Genomic DNA, 14,477 nt, shown 5'->3' on the forward strand with positions numbered 1-14,477 from the left:
AAACAGGGTGGGGGAGAATGATCTCCCGCCTAGCTGCCGGCCCTTGATTTACAGTTTTAACAGGCAACCCGGCTCAGCGAAGCATTGCCGCCCTTTAAAAGATTAGCCCCTAAAGCGGCCTTTCAGTGCACTTTCGTCCTTAATTTATTATTTCATATTTATGAAGGAGAATTAATCCCAGTCTATATGCTGCTTTAACTCTAAATGTCAGGAGTGTGGGCCCAGGTGGATCGGCATTCGATGTGCTTTTAAAACAAATAGTTTGCTCAGTAATAAATGGGGAGATGGCCACCCCTTCCTTCATTTAAGCCCCAGGTTTCTTGGTGTCCTCTGCTGCCTATTCTGGCAAGGGCCTCGGCTCCTGGTCTCAGTTGCCTGGCAGCTCTGGTAGGCTCCCTAATCAGTAATTTTGGAGTGTGGGGTAGAGGCAGCTAAGCAGTAGATGATTGAAGCCGCTCTTCGGGGTATCCGCTGCTGCTTGTCAGCGATTTTATCCTGGGGATTTGGAAGTTGGCACTGAGCGCTTTCTTTATCGATGCTGTCTGATAACAAGTCCCAGGGCAGCCGCAGCAGCCTGGCACAGATGTGCAGCTTTCTCTGGAGCCTGGAGCAGCTGACATTTGTATGATATTCGTGTGTATCCCCCGTCATTTTGATAAAGGCAGTCAAATATGGCTTCATTATCACCATGGCAACCACTTTTGTAGAACATGGTACCTAACTTTGTTTGGGGAAAAGTTTTGAAAGCCTGCCCTCGTGAGGAGCACGGAAGTGACTCATGCACCCAGCCCACAGACTCCAGCCTGTGTCTCCACCTCGGTGTTTGGCCTTCGTACTCCCCTGATGTCAGTCCTCACGTAAAGCAGCTCAGGAGGGTCTGCTAGGAGGGCAGAGCTCAGATTGGCCTCCTTGGCCTCTCTAGAGAAAACATGGTGCAGGATGTTCATTTCAGTGGCGTCCGGTTTTGGGAGACGTTTGTGATTTTCACGTCCCCCTCGCTCTGAGCCCTGCCTTTCCTTTGTTTTCTTCCAACCCAGCTGAAGCACAATGTGGGAACAACTCTCAACAGGGGCCCGCTGGGGAGGAGTTGTTCCGGTAAGGGCAGTTTGAGACATGGAGGTGTTAGAAATTGGTCTGTTCTGGGGTGATCTGGGAAAGGTGGATCAAGTGAGGAATGCTTTCACGAAGTTTGGCATATCCTTTTTAACTAGGAAAATTCCTGTGAATGATGGTGACGCTTCAAAGGCCAGACTGGAACTAAGGGAAGAAAATCCCTTGAACCACAACGTGGTAAGAGACTCACGGCTTCTGTGACTATCAGTGATCTGTAATCCATCCTGCAGCTCAAGGGCCTTTTGGGGGCAGGGCAGGGGCAGGGCCAAGTAGGCTGCTGCTTTTTTGCAGGACCAGGTCCTTACCCCTGCTCTCCTTGGCCCCCACACTCCTTTTCACACGCTGCCCATTTATGTCCAAGTCCCACAGTGACTGCTAGGATACGTGCCTCCTTTTTTCTAGAAAGCCACATGCTGCCTCCATGTCCCCTGGAGTTGGGTAAATTTCCAGCCTCCCAATAGACCCTAAGGGTTTCCTTTTCCAGGAAAATAGGAAACACTGACCCATCTTCAGACAGCAGGGAGAGGAAGTCAAAAGACACAACCAGAGTTTGACCCGTGGCCTCTTCTATTGATCTAGAAATGAGACAGCTAAAGTTCTCCTTTCCTGATGGTCCATCCCACTGAAGATTGTTTCTTGTTATGTTAAATAGTAGTGCTTCCCCACCTCCAGGGGAAAAAAAAACCCTAGTGAGCACCCCCTCCCCCAAACCTAATGGGCCTGGGAGGTTCAGGTCCCTACCCCATGAGGGTGGTGCTGGGAGTAGTGGAGCTGGTGTCATCTCTGTTGCAGCAGAGAATTTTTGCTGAGAAGGTGAATTTTCCAGAGTTAATAGATGACTGAATTTAATGTATGGGCCCCAAGTCTAAAGGGATCAACCTTTTACAGGCTTTCAGGATACTAGTTGAACCGAGGTGAGAAGGCAGGCAGCAGAGGCTTTTGGATAAGTGGGCAGGGGACCTGGGCCCCTGTGGAGTCTACCTTTTTAACCCTTTCTGTTCAGATGTTGAGGCTGATGTCACATTGAACTAGTTAGCGGTTTCTCTTTGGGATGGGCCCTGCCTCCTTGAAGGAGCGTCTCGAGTAACACCCGTGTTCTTCTTCTGCAAAGGTGGATGCCACTACGGCCCATCGGATCGATGGCCTGGCCGCGCTGAGCATGGACCGCACTGGCCTGATTCGGGAAGGGCTGCGTGTCCCTGGCAACATCGTGTATTCTAGCTTGTGTGGACTGGGCTCGGAGAAAAGTCGGGAGGCCGCCACGAGCACTCTAGGTGGTCTCGGGTTCTCTTCCGAGAGAAATCCAGAAATGCAGTTCAAACCGAACACACCTGAGACGGTGGAGGCTTCCGCTGTCTCTGGAAAAGCCCCAAATGGCTTCAGTGCTATCTATAAAACGCCACCTGGAATACAAAAAAGTGCTGTACCCACAGCAGAAACACTGGGCTTGGACAGGCCTGCCAGCGACAAACAGAGCCCTCTCAACATCAATGGTGCTAGTTACCTGCGGCTGCCCTGGGTCAATCCTTACATGGAGGGTGCCACGCCAGCCATCTACCCTTTCCTCGACTCGCCAAATAAGTATTCACTGAACATGTACAAGGCCTTGCTACCTCAGCAGTCCTACAGCTTGGCCCAGCCGCTGTATTCCCCAGTCTGCACCAACGGGGAGCGCTTTCTCTACCTGCCGCCACCTCACTACGTCAGTCCCCACATCCCGTCCTCCCTGGCTTCACCCATGAGGCTCTCAACACCTTCGGCCTCCCCGGCCATCCCCCCTCTGGTCCACTGCGCAGACAAAAGCCTGCCCTGGAAGATGGGCGTCAGTCCTGGGAACCCCGTCGATTCCCACGCCTACCCCCACATCCAGAACAGTAAGCAGCCTAGGGTGCCCTCCGCCAAGGCAGTCACCAGTGGCCTGCCCGGGGACACGGCTCTCCTATTGCCTCCTTCACCTCGGCCTTCACCCCGGGTCCACCTTCCTTCCCAGCCTGCTGCAGACACCTACTCGGAATTTCACAAGCACTACGCCAGGATCTCCACCTCGCCCTCCGTCACCCTGTCAAAGCCATACATGACGGTGAGCAGCGAGTTCCCGTCAGCCAGGCTCTCCAACGGCAAGTATCCCAAGGGCCCGGAAGGGGCTGAGAGTGGCCCGCCAGTTCCCGGGCATGCCCGGAAAGCGGCAGGACAGGACCGGAAAGACGGTGGCTCGCCTCCTCTGTTGGAGAAGCAGACAGTTACCAAAGACGTTACTGATAAGCCCCTGGACTTGTCTGCGAAAATGGTGGATGTAGACGCTTCCAAAGCGGACCACATGAAAAAGATGGCTCCCACGGTCCTCGTTCACAGCAGAGCTGGAAGCGGCCTCGTGCTCTCCGGCAGCGAGATTCCAAAAGAAACACTATCTCCTCCCGGAAACGGCTGTGCTATCTATAGATCTGAGATCATCAGCACGGCGCCCTCGTCCTGGGTGGTGCCCGGGCCAAGCCCTAACGAAGAGAACAATGGCAAAAGCATGCCGCTGAAAAACAAGGCCTTGGACTGGGCTATACCGCAGCAGCGCAGTTCATCGTGTCCCCGCATGGGCGGCACGGACGCCGTGGTCACAAATGTCTCGGGCTCCGTGTCGAGCGCTGGCCGCCCGGCCTCGGCGTCGCCGGCCCCCAATGCCAACGCAGATGGCTGCAAGACCAGCAGGAGCTCCATGGACACCACGCCGTCGGTCATTCAGCACGTGGGCCAGCCCCCGACCACGCCCGCCAAGCACAGCGGCGGCACCAGCAGCAAGGGCGCCAAAGCTGGCAACCCGGAGCCCAGCTTCAAAGCCAACGAGAATGGCCTTCCGCCGAGCTCCATATTTCTATCTCCAAACGAGGCGTTTAGGTCCCCGCCGATCCCCTACCCCAGGAGCTACCTCCCTTACCCGGCTCCCGAGGGCATCGCTATAAGCCCCCTCTCCCTACACGGCAAAGGACCCGTCTACCCTCACCCGGTTTTGCTGCCCAACGGCAGTCTCTTTCCCGGGCACCTGGCCCCGAAGCCTGGACTGCCGTACGGGCTGCCCACGGGCCGGCCGGAGTTTGTGACCTACCAGGACGCACTGGGGTTGGGCATGGTGCATCCCATGTTGATACCTCACACGCCCATTGAGATGACTAAGGAGGAAAAGCCGGAGAGGAGGTCCCGCTCCCACGAGCGAACCCGCTACGAGGACCCGACCCTCCGGAACCGCTTTTCCGAGATGCTGGAGGCTAGCAGCGCCAAGCTGCACCCAGAGGTCCCCGGCGACAAGAACCTAAAGCCGAGCCCTGGCTGGAACCAAGGGAAAACTGTCGTCAAGAGCGACAAACTTGTCTACGTAGACCTCCTCCGGGAAGAGGCAGACGGGAAAACAGACGCCAACGTGGCCAAGGCGGGCTTCGTGGCCGAGAGCGTGGGCCCGAGCACTGAGCCCACCAAGCCCCCGGCCGACCCGGCCTTGCAGCCGCACCGCGATTTCGTTGCCCTGCGAGAGGAGCTGGGGCGCATCAGTGACTTCCACGAAGCTTATGCTTTCAAACAGGCCCCGGGCCAGCCAGTCTTCACCTTGAGCAAGGAGAGCGTTCCGGCCGGAACCAGCAAGGAGAACCTGGGGATGCCAGTCGCCACTCCGTTCCTGGAGCCAACTCTGGGGAGCGACGGCCCGGCTGTAACTTTTGGTAAAACCCAGGAGGATCCCAAACCATTTTGTGTGGGCAGTGCCCCACCAAGCGTGGATGTCACCCCCACCTATACCAAAGATGGAGCTGATGAGGCAGAGTCCAATGATGGCAAAGTTCTGAAACCGAAGCCATCTAAGCTGGCAAAGAGAATCGCAAATTCCGCTGGTTACGTGGGTGACCGGTTCAAGTGTGTCACTACGGAACTGTATGCAGATTCCAGCCAGCTCAGCCGGGAGCAGCGAGCCTTGCAGGTGAGCCACCCCCCCGCCCAGCCCACCACCCCCACCCACCCCCAATTTCAGTGACTTTGCCAGTTGTCAGTTCTTTTTTTTATTTTTTATTTTTTTTATTTTTTAATGTGGAAAGTGGATTGGGGGAAGTATGGTAGGGCAGGGCACCGGGCAGATTTGGTTAATGAAGCTTACGGTCAAGTAAATGTAATGAAATGTGTCCGGTACGGGGACGTGAGTGGTAGCACTTAGGAGGTTCATGTGTCTGGATACTTGAAGTTAAATTCTGTAGATACTGAGAGAACTCCACTCAGATGCTGCTAACAGAAGTATTAATGATTGCAAAGGACAGCTAAAGACTGCATGACGTTTACCTATCAGTTGCTTTGATTTCTCTGCCATTACTGTACGTTAACGAATAATACCTAGCAGTGCTGCTTAGAATGCCTTACGTGATACTTGGTGGAGGTGTGTAGCAGCCGCATGTCTGTGGGATTCGTGCAATTTTTTTTTTTCACCAAAAAAAGAAAAAGAGCTCGCTTAAAGGGATAGTCTGTATTTAACTTGCTAGTGAATGATAGATGTTGTGTAGGAATTTCCTTAAGATATTTTACTTTTAATTAAAAGATAAATAAAGCCAAATTGTGTTGCAATGTTAAGAAAAAAATTGGTTTATGCTTATAAAAATGGATGAAGTTATCTAAATGATCCATTGAGTGCCCATTTTAATTACATAGATGGAAGGATTACAAGAGGACAGTATTTTATGTCTACCCGCTGCTTACTGTGAGGTCAGTTCTTCAAATTTTTATTACTAGAATCTTACATAAACCTTTTGAGTTAAATTTCATTTCCAAATATACGAAGGGAAGTTTGTGGGCCATGGTCGTCTTTATTCATTGTGCATTTTGTTTTCTTTTCTGTTGTGTTTTTTGTTTTGTTTTCTTTGCGTTGTGTTTTTGTTTTGTTTTTATTTACCTTCAAAAGAGAATGTCTCTGTGCCATGGTGTATGTATGGATATACATACACAGCGCATATATATCTATATACATATGGCTTTATAAGTAAAGAATGTGTGATTACTTACGTATAGCTACTCTTACATTTTTATCTATTACATTTTAAAATATCTCAGTTGTATCATAAATTGTGGTTGGTTTTGGGCAAACTTTTCTTTGAAACTATTTTCCTTTAAGGTAAGGCAAACGAAATAGCTTTTATGGTAAGGTGTTGTGTTTTTTTTTTTTCCCCGTCTCCGTTCTCTTTCTAGCGTGCAATGATGCGCTTCTCAGAGCTGGAGATGAAAGAGAGAGAAGGTGGCCACCCAACAACCAAAGACTCCGAGGTGTGCAAATTCAGCCCTGCCGACTGGGAAAGGTTGAAAGGAAATCAGGACAAAAAGCCAAAGTCAGTCACCCTGGAAGAGGCCATTGCCGACCAGAATGACAATGAGAGATGTAAGTAACCCCAAGCAGCTTATGTGTGGTGGTGCACTGCTGGGGGGGGGGGGGGGGCACAGCTCCCAGAGCTGAGGGAGGCTATGGGAAGCAACTCTGCTGCTCTAGCCCTATGGCCAGTGGGCTGCTGAGAGAAACAGTCCGCTGTTGCCCTCTGAGGAGTGAAGAGCCGGTTGTCCATTTGAATGTGGTGATATCCAGGGATGAGGTACCCATGCGAGATTATTTCCTGGGACACATCTCCTTTCCTAGGGAAACACCGGTTCTATAGTTAGTAACAGTCTGATACGATAGAAGCAGCATAATGACAGCAGGAGACAGAAACGCGGCGTGTGTATTGTGTTCTGTTTCATAGCGGGTGCAGATACGGTTCCCTGCCCTTCCCTTCCTTTTTGTAGCAGTGGAATGATACTTCCAGCCAGAGGCACTCGCCACCCACCACGATGACGGTCACCCATGGAACGGAGGCTGCGGTTAGTCTCCCTCCAAAGGCAGAGGTTTTGCTAAAATGGGATGGAGGATCATGAGGGCACCACAGAGATAAGATCATGATGTTCTGTGGCAGGTCCATTGGCCTTCATCAGATGTTGACCACACGATCCGAGGATGTGGTAGAAACAAGGGGGTTTTTCCCACCGGACAGAGGTTGTATTGTGCCTGGGAGGCAAAACGGCAAGAAAGCTACTGCTTTTCTCAAGTCACTCATTGGGCCCAGCAGCTGGTCACCCACTGCAGTGTGACTTGCTCAAAGGGATTGGCCAGAGACTCCCCTGGCCAATAGGATGTGTGGGTAGCAAGTGGAGCAGGTGTTTCTCCTCGTTTCTTACATATGCAGGCACGAGGCCTGCAGCCCACTCTAGACCTTGGAACCTTCACTGGTGGTGGTGTTAGGGCATCTGGCTGAATGTCAAGGGGACAGTGGGTGCAGGATCCTCCTGACACAGGACAATAGGGGTGGGAGGTGAATTTGTGAGATGTTGGATGTCACAGGTTTGGTGTCTCCCGTGTGCACCTACTTAGTTCATCGGTGCCCAAAGGAGTTTTGGGAGAACTTGTCCCAGACAGGGCGCTTCTGACTCCCTGGAGCACAGCCCTCTCCTCCCTCCACCCCCCAGTCAGCTCTGGGGTCAAAGGCCTGTGGCTGGTTTCTGGGTAGGCCTCACCAGGACCAGTCTGTTTTACTGAAGTCTCAAAAGAAGGGAGTTTTTGTTGCTGGTCAGTGGTGGGGACGCTGATGTACCTGGAGTAATAAAGATTTGCCTATGTTTCCACGGGGGGGGGGGAAGGGGGGCATTGATAGGGGAGTATGGAGGGTCTGAGCTGCTCTTGGGTAAAGCAGCAAAGAATGCCTTCCTCCTTCCAGATGCTCAGTCTGGGCAGCTCTTTCTTTCCCGGACTTGCCCCTAAGCCCAGCTGTTGGGGAAGTCTCCGGGAGACCGGGTAGATGTGGGCTAAACCAAGTTAGTGGGTGGGTGCCTCTCTGGCAAGAGGAAACGGGGGAGATAGGCCAGAGGAAGGGAGCAGGAAGCTAGCCAGCCTGGAGTCTCCTCACCCTTTGTCTGGCTTTTCAGTAACGTGGCCGGACCCAGGGTGGCTGCTGCTCTTCACATCTCACTCACCCTGGCTTTCTTCCCAGGGAAGTTTGTGTCCTCCCCATCTTTCCTGCTGAACCTGGAGTTGAGCGCTCAATCTAGGCAACGGAGAGCAGAGCCCAGATGACTCTGAAAGGCTTCCGTTCTCTGCTGCCCTGAGTCCCTCCAGGCTCAGACCAATGGGCTCACTTTTAAAGACCTGGTGGGGGAAGGGGGCCCAACAAAGGAGGCGGGGCACCATCCCCAACCTTCTGGGGACTCATGGCTTGTGGTTGGTCTAGAGAAGCCATTGTCCTTGCTGTCACCTCCTCATCCAGAGGATGGTAGGTGCTGGATCCATTCTGCTGCAAATTAACGGGCCTTCTGGTCCTTTTGGCCCTCATGTCTTGCACCCATGGGGGCTCGGGCCCTGCTCCACGTTGGTTCCCCTCACGGGTGTCCACATGGCAGAGAGCCAAGCTGAGCACATGGCAGCTGGGGTAGGGATGTGGGAGGGGCAGGGGCGACAAAGAGGGCACAGGATGCCTTCCAGATGCCTTCCCTCTTCCAAGGCAGCCCTCCACTCCTGTAGCCCCCAGGAGCTTGTGAGATGGCAGGTGCTTCCTGCGTGGCCCCAGCTGCCCAGGCATGGGTGCATCTTGTTGGGAGGGGCTGACCTAAGAAGAGCAAATGGAGTCAAAAACACCATCAGGATTTTCATTTGCTCTTTATGGTAGTAGGGGTGGCTGGATTAAGTTTTAATTTTAGAAGTCTGACAGATGCCTCAGGAGACTTCTCAAACTTGGAAGTTTGTTAATAGGGGAACCATCAGTGGCCTTTTGAAGGTGGGGAGGGACAAGGAGATAATTGGCCGCACCCTTATGAACCAAGAGTGATGGTCTCTCTTGCCAGCCACTTGACTGGGGCAGACCCAGGACCTGCTCAGTGGCAGTGCCTGGGCAGGACCTGGAAGAAGCCTCAGTCAAGGGGCTTTTCACGAAACTTCTCTTTCTCAGACTGAGCACCTGTGTGTTTGTAAACTATGTTGAGTTTGGTAGAGGGCAGGAGCTTCCACAAAGTTAGCCTTTGTTGGAGGTGCTATAGTTCCGTGCAGAGGAGGGAATTTCCATCCTGGGGAACCCTCCCATCTTGTTTTGGGCTCACAGGGGAGGGGGTGCTGACAGTGGGGAGGGTGCTTTGTTGCCACGGTGACATTTACATGTCACCATGGCAAGGTTTCTATGAGGCAGTACAGTGGCACAACTGAGATAAACTATGGGATATATGTGTTGTGAGTCATGGGACCTCGCTGCAGGGAGCAAGTGGTAAGCCACCCAACACAGCCACATTCACATCTGCTTAGGTCCAGTGACCAAGAACACATGCCTTCCCACTCGTAGAAGGGCTCCCTGTAGCAGTGATGGTAGACCTGGTGGTTAGGACCCCTGTGTATCTAGCTCTCCGTCTCCTTTGCTTCCAAGGGCATTCCTGGGAGTTGTGGCTAGAATAGCTTCATCGACGAGCTCTGGGTCAGGCATGTGACATGGAATCTGCCCCCCTAGCCGTGGCCATGTGTATCTCAGACAGTCATGATGGGTGCTCTTGAGAATTATTACTGGCCCGGGTAAGGTTGTGCTAGCGTGAGGCCTTGGGGTGAGGCGGGCCTTCACTGAGTTGAATTGGGATCTTGGCCCCGAGAGCCTTGAGATTTGTGGAGAGGATAGATGTACCTAGCCTGGGGAAAGGTTGTCAAGCAGATTTTACCAGAGGGGGAAAGGCTCTTGCCCACTTGGGGGAGAAGGGACTGTCATTCAGCCAGGAACAGGGAGACAGGTCTCCAGTCACTGCTTGCTGACATGGCGAGAGGCCAGGTAGGCGAGATAGAAATGAGCCGCACTGTTGGAAGTTTGCAGGCAGGGCGAAAACTTGTGAGAAGCCTCCCTGAGCAAGACGTGTGTCTTGAAAAGAACTGGGGCTGTTACCGATACAGGTAGTTGTGAGACTCGCAGCCAGAGTGTAAAATGTGGAAGTGACCTCTGAAGCACTGGGGTGGAGAGTGGCTTAACTGATCAGGGTGCATGTCGGGTGTGAGCCGAGGTGGCCAGGGCCCCAGGCCGGCTAAGCCACTGCCTGGTTGTGATCCCTAGAAGGTGCCCATCATCTCCCAGTTACCCCTGCTTTCCAGTCACCTGGTTTGAACCATCTTTCCTACCTAAGGTGTGGGGAGAGGGATGACACATATACTGAACTGACTTTAAAATTAGCACGCGGTGGCTCTGAAAGCTAGCTGATCCCCAGCACCTCCCACGGGGCTTTCTGGATGGGCCGACCAGAGACGTCAATTGGTGTTAACCAGGAGGGCTCACTTCCTAAAATCTCATGCAATGGGGCTAACATTCAAGCTAGTCTGACAGTCTTGGCATCCGTCTGTTGTTAGAGTGATTTCTCCAGCCTTTCTCTTAGCTGGGCTCAGCCTGTGTTTATGAAGCCCACCCCGGGAGGCAGCTTGCAGTAATATTCCCACTTTACAGCTGAAGGGGGCCGAGTTGTAAAGTAGCACTGTTACTGCTAGAGCAGTTAAGAGGGTCACAGAGCAGCAGGCATGCAAGGCACAACCTGCCCCGTTTGCGTGCCGTGGCCCAACCCAGGCCGGCGGTCAACCCGGCTGCCACTGAGCTTTTGTGTTGGGATGCTGCGGTGACGGAAGACCCACGTGGTGGGGTCCTTCCACCATTGAGCGCACAGGCTAGCCAAGGCCAGGGAGAAATTCCACACACACACCCCCCCCCAAACTGCTGACCATCACTAAATGGTGGTGATGTCCCCAAGAAAACGCATATTGGGGCGGGAGTGATGTTTGTTTTTTGGTTTTGGTGGGTTTTTTTTTTTTTTTTTAAGATTTATTTATTCATGAGAGACAGAGAGATGCAGAGACACAGGCAGAGGGAGAAACAGGCTCTTCGCAGGAGCCCGATGGGCAGGAGTGATATTCGAAGTGGCCAGGGGTCGGGAGGAAATAGGAAGAGGAATGGGGTCAGCATATGAAGAGTGTGTTTGTGACTTCATCTGGACATGGACTCGAGACTCGAGCAGTTCTCAGTGTTAACCGAACTACGAAACTCCCACTCCTTAACATCTTGGTGATGAGTATGAAATTATTTGTGTATTAGATGAAAGGTGACCCAAGAAGTTGAACCATTTCTTGGGCCAGGGCACCGCCTGTGCATGATGTCAAGCTGAGACGATTTAAGGAGAGGTCCCAAGTCCCAAGGCCATGCTTGGTTGAGCAGAAGGAGCCCACGTGGCATAGGGAGCTCTGGAGCTAGCAGCTCAGCAACTACAGGCCTTAGCACAACAAGACACCCCAACACTGAAAGGGGGCGGAGCCTTGTGTTTGGAAGTCCTCCAGTGCTTGCATGTTAAAGGAAGGCTTGAAAGGGGTGCCACTTGGGTGAACTGGTGTCCCCGTGGGTATGCATGGTGTCATTGAGGTGTCGGGGGTAAAATACACTTTTTCTCTCCCCGGATGTGAGAGACACACGGGATGCGTAGTGAATCAGATTGACTTCTTCGAAACTGCCCTTGACCCTTGTTGCGCACACTAGGAAACCTCTCCTTTGGCTTCCCCCAGCTCCTCTCCCAGTTGCCCTTGGGCCCCCAGTTTCTCTGCCTGCCAGCACTCCCTCCCTCCCCAGCCCCCTTTCTTCACGATCTTCCAGTTGACCCAAGGGGACATGGATGCAGTCCCTTCTGCAGATGACATGGAGGAGCTATTTGTTCTTTTTATTACATAGCTTTCCTTTAATTTCAAAATAATACCCTCAGTGAATGTTTCCGAGAGATCTCTTGGGTCAACCCTAGCTTGGTTGGATCTTCCTGTGGGATCACCTGCCCTCCTGCCTGCCCCGTCATGGGAAAGGGCCCCCAGAAGGGACCTAAGCCTATCGAAGTTGTGGCGATGCCTCATCTTCCAATTCTCCTTGTGCCCCAACCATAAGAAGGTAGAGAAAGCGGAGTGTGGCACATGCCTCACTTTCTGCTTTACTTGCTGAAGCTCTTCAGCTGCCCTTCCTTCAGGACCTTCTGTCTCGGTGGGCTTTGTGCCTCTAATGTGCCAGGCGCCCCGGGTCTTCCGGAGAGTGGGCTGTTGGTGGCAGATTACCGTGGGCAGGGAGCTCCTGCCTTCTTGTGGTGACCTTTGGGCCTTCATTCCTTGTGCTACTGTCTTCCCTCCCCCAGGTGAATACAGTGCTGGAAACAAACATGATCCTTTTGAAGCTCCAGAGGAGAAAGATCTTCCTGTGGAGAAATACTTCGTGGACAGGCAGCCTGTGAGCGAGCCTCCCGCTGACCAGGCGGCCGTGGATGTGCCACACAGCCCCACCCTCCGGCTGGACAGAAAGCGCAAAGTCTCAGGTGACAGCACCCACACTGAGACGGCCGCCGAAGAGCTGCCGGAGGACCCTCTGCTGAAAGCCAAGCGGAGACGAGTGTCCAAAGGTGAGCTTGGTCGGCTTCGGCCGCCTGCGCCTGTGGCCAGAGGTGGATGGACACAAGGGGTGCTGCCCACCCGAGCCGCGGGGCGCCCAGGGGAAGTCCCTAGTGCGGAGCAGTGGAGGTCCCCCATGTCCCGCCCTGGAGCCCCGGGGAAGCCGCTCATGCCTGCCCTGGCCCCAAAGCCAGCTGCAGGAGTCGGAGCCCAAAGATGGCCAAAGATGAATAAGTCCCCTCCCGAGAGACTTGGTGGCCCACCCCTCCCCTCCCCCACCCCCTTAGTGATGTGTAAGACAGATTGTTCCCTCCCCCCCAGGGGGCTTTTTGATTAATTTGTAGTTATTTCTCCATTAGATGACTGGCCTGAGAGGGAAATGACAAACAGTTCCTCTAACCACTTAGAAGAGCCACATTATAGTGAGCTGACCAACCTGAAGGTGTGCATTGAATTAACAGGGCTCCATCCTAAAAAGCAACGCCACTTGCTGCACCTTAGAGAACGCTGGGAGCAGCAGGTGTCGGCAGCAGAGAGCAAACCTGGCCGCCAGGGCAGGAAGGAAGTGACCCAGGCCACCCAGCCTGAGGTCACCGCCCAGGGCAATAACAGCCCCGAAGAGAAACCCAGCAGGAAAAGGGCCGAGGCCAAAGGCAACAGAAGCTGGTCGGAGGAGTCCCTCAAATCCAGTGACAATGAACAAGGTATGCAGAGGCCACCCCACCCTGGCCCTGGATGGTGGCTCACCTGCCTTCCTGCAGGGAGAGGCCCCGGGAGCACACCAGAGAAATGGGTGGCCTGGGATGTGGCCGGGGGAGTGCTTTCCCCCGAGGCCCTTCCAGCCCCCAGTTGCCCTTGGGAATGAGTGTACAGTGAGGGGCTCTGGAGGGAGCTTGGCTTCCTAGTTCCTGCTCACCGGCGCTGGGCAGGAAAGGCAAGTCAGTCTGGGTGACCCTGAGGGGCTGGCCAGGGGTCCCCCCGCCACCCCCTGTGGGTGGGGGTGGGAGATATGGAAGGGCTGGGCTCCTGCCCTCCTGTCCCAGTCCTTTGAAGAAACTTGGCTGTGCGGCGTTTTGTGGGTTAACCTATTTGCCATTTCAATGTGGGATAATTAAAATATTAATGCTTTGGAAACATAATTGGTATATCTTTAAAAACTGAAGCCGCTCCAGTGATCAGTGCTAACAATGGGCTTTTCTTTCCGCATCGGCTACAACTGTGTAACGCCCGCTTCTTCTCCCCCTCCCTCCTTCCCGCCCGCCACCCCCTCCGGATTTAGGCTTGCCTGTGTTCTCCGGCTCTCCGCCCATGAAGAGCCTTTCATCCACCAATGCAAGCGGCAAAAAGCAGACTCAGCCAAGCTGCACGCCAGCCTCGAGGCCGCCTGCCAAACAGCAGAAAATTAAAGAAAGCCAGAAGACAGATGTGCTGTGCACAGACGAGGAAGAGGATTGCCAGGCTGCCTCCCTGCTGCAGAAATACACCGACAACAGCGAGAAACCATCCGGGAAGAGACTGTGCAAAACCAAGCATCTGATCCCTCAGGAGCCCAGGCAGGGCTTGTCACTGACAGGAGACTACTATGTGGAGAACACTGATGGCAAGGTACCTCTTGCCCCCCCTGCTCCCCCGCTGGGCCTGGGAGAGCACTGCCTGCCTGCCCGCCTGCCCGCCTCTCTGCTTCTGAGGACGGGGCTTTCCTTTTCCCAGGTTCCTTCCCCTAACAGTCACTGCCCCCCCATTCCAGGCTGGTGATGAAGTTTCAAACTAGTAAGAATGAAACCCCTTCTCTCCACCCACCCCTGGCCCCTCTCCACACCTCCCCCAAACAAAAGAAAAGGGAAAAATGCCTGCCTCCACTCCGGTCCGTTACTTGGGGAGGAGGGGAGGAGAAGCTGGTGTCGGAAGCCGG

At 53.7% G+C, this 14,477-nt stretch overlaps 1 protein-coding gene across 8 annotated transcripts in view; it reads left to right on the plus strand.

Moving 5' to 3' along the window:
- Positions 1-14,477, plus strand: part of BCOR (BCL6 corepressor) — a 115,060-nt gene that overhangs the window by 90,021 nt on the left and 10,562 nt on the right. For 5 of the 8 annotated variants that reach the window (XM_077889580.1, XM_077889577.1, XM_077889581.1 and 2 more), the window contains exons 3-9: positions 1,212-1,290; positions 2,225-5,068; positions 5,785-5,838; positions 6,319-6,505; positions 12,316-12,576; positions 12,925-13,269; positions 13,845-14,170. In XM_077889580.1, the coding sequence (XP_077745706.1) occupies positions 1,212-1,290; positions 2,225-5,068; positions 5,785-5,838; positions 6,319-6,505; positions 12,316-12,576; positions 12,925-13,269; positions 13,845-14,170 (4,096 nt within the window). The remainder of the gene's footprint in view (positions 1-1,211; positions 1,291-2,224; positions 5,069-5,784; positions 5,839-6,318; positions 6,506-12,315; positions 12,577-12,924; positions 13,270-13,844; positions 14,171-14,477) is intronic. The other 3 variants (XM_077889583.1, XM_077889582.1, XM_077889584.1) reach the window with 3 other exon arrangements.

The sequence above is a fragment of the Canis aureus genome, chromosome X (genome assembly GCF_053574225.1).
Source record: "Canis aureus isolate CA01 chromosome X, VMU_Caureus_v.1.0, whole genome shotgun sequence".
NCBI lineage: Eukaryota > Metazoa > Chordata > Mammalia > Carnivora > Canidae > Canis > Canis aureus.